The following is an 11,001-nucleotide window of genomic DNA, read 5'->3' as shown; positions in this document are numbered from 1 at the left end:
TTAACTTGTTGCAGCTTTCAATTCTTTTTATTTTTCTTACGAAAGTAGTTGGTTACAAATTTCAGTTATGAATAAACAAGAGATGCATTGAAAAGGTACTCAAAGAAAAGGGTGCAAGAACGGCATTGATAGAGTAAGATAAGGACGGCATTTGAGTGAACCATCAATTTGATCCTTGAGATATGATTCTATCTCATTAATAGTCCTTAAAGTAAGAAAAACTACTTAAATAATCCTAAAACTATTAGAAAATATACTAAATAATTCCTTAAATACTGAAAAAACCTTTAAATTGATCTTTGAACTTTACTAAAATACATCAATTTAAGAACTACACTAATGGGTATTCAATTCATATCAAGTACTAGGCTACTGCAACCATAGTCCTATTTTTTGGTGTACGTCTTGCTCAGCTGCTGTAGACAGTCCAGTATTGAGTTTCTCTGATTAAAAATAAAATGAAGGTGAATTTGATGAAGTGTTTTACTTTTTTTTTTTTTTTTTGAAAAGGTGAATTTGATGAAGTGTTTTACTTTGTTGCATATCCTATACGCAAATGGACGATTCAACACTCCAAGCTGTCTAATGCCTGTGTAAATTACAATAGCAAATAATGATCTTGCATCTTGGTGCTAGCTAAAAGTCTATCCAAACCTACACCTACTCCAAGCAATCATCAAGTGTAGTTGGTCTGTAGGTATCGGCTTGCTGGCCAACATCGTGCATAGATAGAACTGGTAGGAACATTAACTGGGCGTCCAAAGGTTTGATTAGGCATTACAATACTCTATTGTCATTTTTTATATCATGTCATGCGCATGAATTGCATACAATTTGGCTAACATAATATTGACGTGTCCACAGTGTCTAGGATTCCAAAAGCCAAAAGAAAATATAGTTAAAGCTAGTGACAGGCAGGAGCAGATTTTTATATTAAACCAATGGGTATTTTGTTGACAGAATGCTACATACATATCAACAACGGCAATTGCTTGTGATAATAGACTCTCCTTATTCTTTCCCTCATTACTTACATTTGTTCACAACTAAACAGCAATGGCTGTCTTATTTTCCTTTCTTCCGCTCCGTTCTCAGATTCTTTGTCTTGTACTTATGTTGTTTTTCACTAATATTGTAGCTCAATCACAACAGACCAATGAAACAAACTTTTCATGCCCTTCTGATTCACCACCGCCTTCATGTGAAACCTATGTAACATACATTGCTCAGTCTCCAAATTTTTTGAGTCTAACCAGCATATCCAATATATTTGACACAAGTCCTTTATCCATTGCAAGAGCAAGTAACTTAGAGCCTGAAGACGACAAGCTGATCGCAGACCAAGTCTTACTGATACCAGTAACCTGTGGTTGCACTGGAAACCGTTCTTTCGCCAATATCTCCTATGAGATCAACCCAGGTGATACCTTCTACTTTGTTGCAACCACTTCATACGAGAATCTCACGAATTGGCGTGTAGTGATGGATTTAAACCCCAGTCTAAGTCCAAATACGTTGCCAATAGGAATCCAAGTAGTATTTCCTTTATTCTGCAAGTGTCCTTCAAAGAACCAGTTGGACAAAGGGATAAAGTACCTGATTACATACGTGTGGCAGCCCAGTGACAATGTTTCCCTTGTAAGTGAAAAGTTTGGTGCATCACCAGAGGACATATTGAGTGAAAACAACTATGGTCAGAACTTTACTGCTGCAAACAACCTTCCAGTTCTGATCCCAGTGACACGCTTGCCTGTTCTTGCTCAATTTCCTTCAGATGTAAGAAAAGGCGGAATTCGTCTTCCAGTTATAATTGGTATTAGCTTGGGATGCACGCTACTGGTCGTGGTTTTAGCAGTATTACTGGTGTATGTATATTGTCTGAAAATTAAGAGTTTGAATAGGAGTGCTTCATCAGCTGAAACTGCAGATAAACTACTTTCTGGAGTTTCAGGCTATGTAAGTAAGCCTACCATGTATGAAACTGATGCGATCATGGAAGCTACCATGAACCTCAGTGAGAAGTGCAAGATTGGGGAATCAGTGTACAAGGCAAACATAGAGGGTAAGGTTTTGGCAGTAAAAAGATTCAAGGAAAATGTCACAGAGGAGTTGAAAATTCTGCAGAAGGTGAATCATGGAAATCTGGTGAAATTAATGGGTGTCTCGTCAGACAATGATGGAAATTGTTTTGTGGTTTATGAATATGCTCAAAATGGATCTCTTGATGAGTGGCTATTCTACAAGTCTTGTTCAGACACATCAGACTCAAGGGCCTCCCTTACATGGTGTCAGAGGATAAGCATAGCAGTGGATGTTGCAATGGGTTTGCAGTACATGCATGAACATGCATATCCAAGAATAGTCCACAGGGACATCGCAAGCAGCAATATCCTTCTTGACTCAAACTTCAAGGCCAAGATAGCAAATTTCTCCATGGCCAGAACTTTTACCAACCCCACGATGCCAAAGATAGATGTCTTTGCATTTGGGGTGGTTCTGATAGAGTTGCTTACTGGTAGGAAAGCCATGACAACCAAGGAAAATGGTGAGGTAGTTATGCTGTGGAAGGACATTTGGAAGATCTTTGATCAAGAAGAGAATAGAGAGGAGAGGCTCAAAAAATGGATGGATCCTAAGTTAGAGAGTTATTATCCTATAGATTATGCTCTCAGCTTGGCCTCCTTGGCAGTGAATTGTACAGCAGATAAGTCTTTGTCCAGATCAACCATTGCAGAAATTGTCCTTAGCCTCTCCCTTCTCACTCAACCATCTCCTGCGACATTGGAGAGATCCTTGACTTCTTCTGGATTAGATGTAGAAGCTACTCAAATTGTCACTTCCATAGCAGCTCGTTGATTGAGTGAGGGCAATTTAGTTTCTCAAATCCATGATGGTATTTTGTTTACATGATGATTATTACATCTTTAGTCATTAATGGTGGGCTTGGTTTAGGGGAGTGTGTTAAAAAATTTGTTATTGCATCCCTGTTACTTTTTTTAAGTTTGGGGTAGAGTCGGCAAAAATGAAAGTTGCAATTGACCTCAGACTAAACTTGCTTATTTCTTTGTATCTTTTTTGTATGACAATTGAAACTGAATTAAATGATGGATTATCTGTTACATGTACAAACAAATTCAAGCGAAAGAATAATTATTCGAGTTTGAAATATACGTTTCTACCACTGGTTGCATCAAGCTTATGTTTCATACCTCATAAAGTCACAATATTGCACAGATAGAATTTAGGATTTTGTTCGTCCAATTACATCCTCAATTCTTCTTATCTTAGTACTTTTTGCCATTAACACTTTGATCTCTAAAATACAATTAATCTATCCCACTTTTTTATCTTCTAATTTTTTGTCACAAGGCTGGACATAGGAACTTAGAATTTATGCAAGAAGGCCTTTGGATACGGCCTCAGCTCTGTTAAATTATTATTATTATATATCTATAAAATTGAGAGTATATGGCCTATAATATCTGCTCACTATTCTTTGACGACAATGCCAATCCCTTGGGATAGATGCATTTTTAACGTATAATGATGCATCATGCATGGAGTAACCAAGGTAAAAAGTGCAAATTTTTGTGCATTATGATATGCCTATACGTTTATAATATAGTATTATTCTATGGCCAGCATAAATGAAAGCAGACTAGCTCTACCTTTTATTTTTTTGGGGTGGATGGGTATTCATGTAACGTGAAGGGCTTTTGAAATACGCATAAAATAAAAAGTCGTCCATGTTGTTCCAATCATTGATGAAGGTACCTACCTCTTTCGTTTAAAAAAATGCAAGTACCAAAGATAGGAATCTGTGGAGAATCTTTCGTAAATATTAACGGCCCGTGCTTAGAGAGGGTTCTGCTTCTGCATGACTAGTATTTTCAATTTCATCTTTTGTGCCATAAAATTCGAAAATAAATCAAAAAATTACTAGAATGGGCTACCCGTCAAATCCAGTTTAGTCTGACAATCATTGATTCAATGAAGCTGCTATTAGCACTACCATGTTTCTTATTTACACTACCCACGTGTGTTTTGATTTTTTTTTTTTCAAATATATCATTTTCACAAAAATATGACTCCATTAATAAAATATACAATGAAATCATGTTTTTATTATGCAAGAGGGAATGCAAAAAAAAAAAAAAATACACATGTTTTCATTGTGTAATTTATCAACATACTCAAATTTTTGTTGTTTATTTTTTTTTTCAACCTCTTTTAAATAACAAGGAAAACATAATTTTGACTAAAATACAAAACAGAAACTAATTTCATCGTGTATTTATTCCACGTATACAAAGAGAATTCATTTTAGTGAAGAATAATTTTTTATCAAAATAAAAATATTAAATTAAAGTATTTTGTAATCTTAGTCAATTTTAAATCAACGGTGGATACATTCTTAATTTTTCATTTTACAGATTTCCTAGTTTTACCAGAATTAAATCTAACACAAACTACATAAAACCACTGGGGAGGGCAATCCAACCGGGTCATGCATGCCACAACAGCTCCTTCAATGCTTGGGGAGTCTTATACCAAGTGCATACTAAACTTTAATGACCCCCGTTTTGTACGAATAATATGAACTTTTTCCTTTTTATGTCAACTGGTAATTGGAATGAGTTTTGCTATAGTATAATTTTTTAACGGAAGTCAAGTCGGTGAAAGCCATCCATAGATCACGTTTCTTCCACGGTATGATATTCATTCTCGTAATCATTTCTGAATTGGAAATTCGGAAATTCAAGTTAATGAATCCAGGGTGTGTTTTAACTTTTGTATTCAACATTTAAAAGGTCTACTTCAATATCATCTCTTGCACAACTTTTACGGCAGGAGTTGTTCTCGTGGACTTCAGTTGGATTGGACTTGTTGCTCAGAGTCACTGAAAGGAATAGCATCATCAAGCACTTTAAGAAATTTTTGGTTTAACAATTAAAATCCTAACTAGAGTCTCTCTACACATATTCAGGGTTTAATGTCACACAAATAATAACTAACAAGGAAATAAAACTACAATTACATTAATTTCTGATAAAATCACAACATACAGAAAATTCATTTCTGGAAGAGACGTCAGAGAAATATTCATGCTCTTTAGCATCAGATCTCTTAAAGATAGTTATCGAATAAATTCTTATTCGATCATCATAATGTATCATATATGTTTATCTATAAAAACCTAGTTGAACAAACACACTATAATAATACTAACGGACTACAACATAAATTGATGGAGAAAACAACAGAAGAAGTTAGCAAAATACAGAATATCGTTGACTGATTGAAGCATCTTGTTTCAACTGATTTAACATCAAGAGATTCTGATCAAGCTCTAGTTTAATTTCGTGGGACATTCATTGACCTTTCCCAACTCAGTGAAGACTTCAGGGTTCTTGACATAGATTGCACAATCTCATGCACACTAGGGCGACTTGCCGGATCTGTCTTTATGCAATTATCAATCATTTCAATCACAAACATAGCAAGTTCCAATGGACAATTTTCTCCCAAAGAGGGATCCACAAACTCCTTCAACATCTCCTTGCCACTTTCCTCACCAAGTATGCCACTTAAAACATGTGACAATTTTGTCTCATCTTCAGTTAAAATAGCAGCAACCTCTTTTCCAGTGACCATTTCCAGCATAAGTACCCCAAATGCATACACATCAAGCTTTGTAGACACAAGACCATTTTCCAAATACTCTGGAGCCATGTAGCCTCTTGTCCCAACAATGTGCCTCGTCGCGGGAAGTTGATCGTCCCCTCCTTCCAAACACCTAGCAAGGCTTAAATTCGTGACCTTTCCCCTGAAATCACCATCCAGAAGAATGTTACTGCTGTTTATATCCTTGTGGATATGAGGAGGAGAAGTGAAACTGTGAAGATAGTCAAGTCCTGTGGCCACATCCAATGCAATCTGCATTCTCTGCGTCCAACTCAGAAATTTCCCATTCACGTTGTGGAAGTAGATCCATTCACTCAAGTCCCCATTAGCGGCATACTCATAAACAAGGTACCAACCCCCCTCGTGGAAGCTAACCCCGGAAAGGCGTATAACATTGGAATGGTTGATTTTGTTCAGTATCTCTATCTCTTTTGACACATCTCCTTCTATCCTTTTAATTGCAGCCAAATCACCGTTAATCACACCGCGATAAACAGACCCTTTGATCCAGCTGCTAGGACTAAAGTTATCTGTTGCACGCTGTAGTTCCTCAAAATTATACACTTTGAAAGACTGAGCTATGCCAGATATGATCTCTGACAATTTTTCATTCACTTTCACTTCTGGTTTTTCCTCAATTGCCTCAAAACTCTTGGACCCTACTACCACTGAGTCATCTTTCTTTCTATTTTTGCGATAGCGTGTGAAGAAAATGACAGCACAGAGAACCGATATTAAGGCAATAGCTCCCACAACAACCCCAACAACTACATACACCCATGTTTTGTTTGAGCTATGATCAGAAGAGGGAGGAGAGGGTGGTGGAGTGCGCTGAGTTGGCGAAACAGTTTGAGAACTTGAGGGCTTGTCATGAAGGGGAACTAGAATTGTGGTAAAGGGATAGATCGTGGCTTGGGTGAGAGTAAGTGTATTAGCTTCAAGAGTGGTCATAAAGTTGACACCAAATTTCTCACTAATGAATGAAACAGAATCACCCCAGTTTACCAAGTAACTTAGGAGGTACCTGATGCCTTTCTCAGTTTGATTCTTTGTGGGACAAGCACATCTAAGAGGCACTAAAAGCCTTCTACCAGGGTATATGTTTGCAGGGTTGTGGTTTTGGTTCTCCAAAGCTTGGCATGTTGTGAGGCCCTCAAAAGTATTGTTGGCAATCAAGAAGTAAGTTTCTGAATTATGGAACTCATAGGATGTGTTTGTTTGATAATACTCACCTGCACAGGAACAGTTGACCGGAACAATAACCAACTTGTTTGTTTCAAAGGTGTCATTCATGGAAACTGAGTTTATTTTAGCAAGCTGGGATGGGTCAGAACCCAACAAAGTTGATATTGTCTTGACAGAGTTGTAGATGGGTTGAGATCTGAAGGTGAGGTAACTTTGGCAGCTATGGTTTGCACCATTGCAAGTGTAACCACGGATAGAATTTTTGTTACCCCTTCTTGGGCACGCTACTGTGCCTAAACCAATGTAAGGTTGCTGCCCCAGAATCAGAGAGAAGTTGTGGATCAATAGTGTGAAAATGATGATGGGGATGAAGGGAAAGAGATCCATTGTTGTTTGCAGAGAAATGAATGCAATTATGCACCACTTTTTGTACATAAGCGGGGCCTAAACCCAGCAATTATGTAACACTTTATTAAATGATTTAGGGAGTGCCTGTTTCAATTTTTTTGGAATTATTTGATCTGTTGGTCAAAATTTCAGATGGAAGACAATTTCTGAGAAATAACAAGCCTATTGATTTGCTTCTTCTTGAAGTTGAATTGAGAGTTAAAATATTTTCAAACAACGGGTTGGCTTGGATTGTTGTTGACCAAATAGTGGATAACAAGTAACAACACTTGAATTATACTTGTTTTCTTGACCTCTTGTCTTATCACTTCACGAGGATCAATTTCAAAAAATCAATTAAAAATAGAAGAAGAAAAAGACAACTTAAATTGACTGAGACGCTGAATTAGTTCTTTTTGCTTTGCTTGTATCTTCTCCGCGTGACATTATTGTCAATCTCTTACTGATAGTAATAGCATCTTTAACCAAGCAACTTAAGCATAATATTTAGTTGATTGATTCGGTGAACTAGTATTATAGGTGGTCCAAAGGGAACCATGATTTTTTATCATTAGATTAATCTTACTACAATATGTCATTCCACACTAAATCCCTCATCTCCTTTAAGTAACTATGAATCCCTCATCTCATTCAAGTAACTATCATTTGTCATCGTCGAAGGCAATTTTTGGCAATGGCATTTTTTTCCCTTGTCACCTCAACTTTCTCTCTGACGATCTCTCTAGTGCTAACGAGCTCAACCTCGTGGACCAGCAACCTATTATAGATTCGTGGAACAGACTCTTGTCAATTTTAAAGGTTTCCTAGATTAACAATTATAGGAAATCAACAAGATGTTAAAACCTATAATTTTTACAAATAATAAATAAATGTTAACTCATCGACAAATACACCAATTTGTTTCAAGTAATAAAGTTTACTCGAAAGTCCAAGTGTCGAATCCACATGGACTCTATTTGTACTTGAGTTTATGTATATCCAATTTTTAAGCAAGAGATAAGAAATTACAATGAAAATAAGAGAGAAAGAATTAGAAGATAAAAGACAAGAGAAGTAAACAAGTTTGAATGCAAAAAATGACTTCAGAATTTAAATATCTTGGGACCTAACATGCCTAACTACCCTTAATGCAATGTTAATGTGTTTCTCTATTTAATACTATTTCAATTCCTACCAACATCTACTATGATATTCAATCCTGATCCCTCACGTTGAAAAGTCTAATTTATCTATTTTCTTTCTCAAATCTCTTCGTAGAGATAGAACAGTAAATTGCATGAAGTTAAGAAATGTATGCATAGGCTAAACAATACCACTCTATCCCTAACAATGATTTTTTTAAATGCTCTTTCCTAGTTCCTTAGAAATTAAACACTTCTCAATGCTTGATCCCTAAACAGATGCATGGACGATCAGATCATAAACAATAACAATAAAGCGCAAGAAAGAACAATAAAAATTGGCATTGCATGCAATAAATAGTAAGAAAATATTACATTACAAGGGTATTGGCTGCTAGGCTTCCAACGATGGGGCTTTAGCCTCTCATGGTCATGAGAGACTTTACACTTTAGGGATTGATGAGGATGGAAGAAGAAGAGGGATGAATAATGGAGGAGGAGAGAATGACTAAAGAAAGAAGGTTTCCCCTATTAGAGATACTCGGACTTTGAGTGTATTCAATAGAGAGTTCTAAGTCTCATTATGACTTTCTCCCTTCCTACTCCTTTTATAAGTCTAAGGTAGCTTAAAATTCACATGACCTCATGCTAAGTGCACCCTTTTGGGCTTAGCGGGTATGGCGGTGATGATGCGCTTAGCACCGAAGCTTCTGGGTTTAGCGAGTATGGCGGTGCTCACACGCTTAGTGCGGGACTCACGCTAAGCGCACCTTTAGGATTTTTCGTGGGCCTTTTCACGCTAAGCTTGAGCTGGTCGCTAAGCGAGGCAATGCGTTGTGCCTGTCTTGTGCGCTAAGCGAGCTGTCCCAATCTTAACTTCTTCTTCAAGGCTTTTTCTTCAAGTTTTTGCATCAATTTTCCTCTAAAGCACTTGTAATTTTCCTTCTTTTAAATCTTGTTGGTCAAGAATTAAAATGACATAAAAATCATCATTATTCCATTAAAAACAACAATAAAGTAGAGAAATTTTAATCATTCTTAGTCAAGATTGACTATCAATTAAACTCAAATTTCACAGTTATCACAATACATACTTTTCTCCATAGTGAGGCTTCTTTCTAGTGCACTTTGATTTCTTGGAAGAGAAGAGAAATAAGATTTCGCTTTCTTGACTATTCTTTTTGTCTCTCTATGTTTGTAATGATTAGGGGTTAAAAAGAACATATTTTTATCAAAAAGAGGACCTTGTTTTACGTTAGTAGGTATTAATCTCTTTTATAATCACGACTCTCATTAAGCAGCAGTTATCTCTAAAAACTTCTCCTAGTTAACCCAATCACAATTTATTTCTTAATTATTTATTTATTAGTCCCTACATAAGTCACATGTCTCTCACATGAGACATTAATTCTAATAACTCCTTCAAAACTACTCCAACAAAAACCAGTGAATGATTTTCGTCGATACAATAGCGTCTGCGTAGACCATGACGACAAATTTCTGACCATTTGATTAATCCTTTTGATTAGCAGCAGCGACCCTCCCCCTCCCCCCCCCCCCCCTCTCTTTCTTCTTTTCCTCTTTCCTTCTCAAACTCTCTTTGCATCAACAATAGACGCTGGGAAGTTATTGTCATTAGCCATGAGCTCTTCCTTTTTTGGCGATGACACCAGAGACTCTGACAAGTCCACCATTGGCGGGGACGACTCCAAGGTGTCGTTGCCTACTTGTCTTCATTGAAATGATTGGATAGAATTCGCTTCCAATGAAAACTATGATAGATGAAAACCAAGGAAAAAATTACATATTAAGAATTTTAAAAGTAGTGAAAACTGAAATTGATGTCTTCTCTATTATACTAACGGTCACAGGGTCACGTGTGATGTGGTCTCCAACGGCCCTAGCGACACACACGAGAATGAGAACAAAAGCAGTAGAGGGCGACACATAGGTGACTTCTGGCGACACACGTGACGCGCAAGAGAGAGATCCACATCAAACACGAGTTAATTTTTGGTGGTTTGTGGCTCAACCTGAAAGTGGTTCATCGTGGATGAATAGTGGTGATTAAGAAAGTCAGAGGATAGTGATGATTAAGAAAGTTAGAGGATATAATCTGATGTGTAAGACTCATAATCTGATGACATAGATTAATCTAACCGTTAAATTTTATTGTTCATAATGAACCATTTATCAAGTAATTCATTTTAGCCTTCACCTATTAAGAAATTTCTTGCATTGAAATTTTATTAAAAATTTGGTAACGATATGTTAGCGTGCGTTTGATTTTTAATTAAAATATAATTTAACAGATGTTTAGTCTAAAGAAAAAATAATTGTTTTTACATTTTTCTCTCATGATACCAACGACAACTCTCCAATAAATAAACAAAACCTTCAGTGAAGTAATTTTCATCTATAATCAATTCATAACCATCTGGAATAAACAAATAGATATTAAGGGTACCAAGTCAACATGGGGAACATCTGTTTCATAGTATGTATTCGTTGTATCAATTTGTTTATTTGTTTTTTTACTGAATTGTATCAATTTGTTATCACATATTGCATGTGTTAATCTGAACAATCCGTGTTTGCTACT

General features: G+C 36.4%; 2 protein-coding genes across 2 annotated transcripts; one reads left to right on the top strand and one right to left on the bottom strand.

Moving 5' to 3' along the window:
- Positions 1-398: 398 nt before the first annotated feature.
- On the top strand, positions 399-3,119 carry LOC114421070 (serine/threonine receptor-like kinase NFP). The gene has a single exon (XM_028386851.1). It carries the CDS (start codon positions 1,057-1,059, stop codon positions 2,854-2,856), a length of 1,800 nt encoding a protein of 599 aa, XP_028242652.1. The 5' UTR covers positions 399-1,056; the 3' UTR covers positions 2,857-3,119.
- A 1,889-nt stretch (positions 3,120-5,008) lies between these two features.
- Positions 5,009-7,453, bottom strand: LOC114421063 (lysM domain receptor-like kinase 4). The gene has a single exon (XM_028386840.1). The coding sequence runs from the start codon at positions 7,303-7,305 to the stop codon at positions 5,356-5,358; it is 1,950 nt and encodes a 649-aa protein (XP_028242641.1). The 5' UTR covers positions 7,306-7,453; the 3' UTR covers positions 5,009-5,355.
- Positions 7,454-11,001: the final 3,548 nt, after the last annotated feature.

This window comes from Glycine soja, chromosome 1 (genome assembly GCF_004193775.1).
Source record: "Glycine soja cultivar W05 chromosome 1, ASM419377v2, whole genome shotgun sequence".
In the NCBI taxonomy this organism is placed as follows: domain Eukaryota; kingdom Viridiplantae; phylum Streptophyta; class Magnoliopsida; order Fabales; family Fabaceae; genus Glycine; species Glycine soja.
Note: the sequence above shows the minus strand (reverse complement) of the source record. Positions and strands in the feature narration are given on the sequence as shown.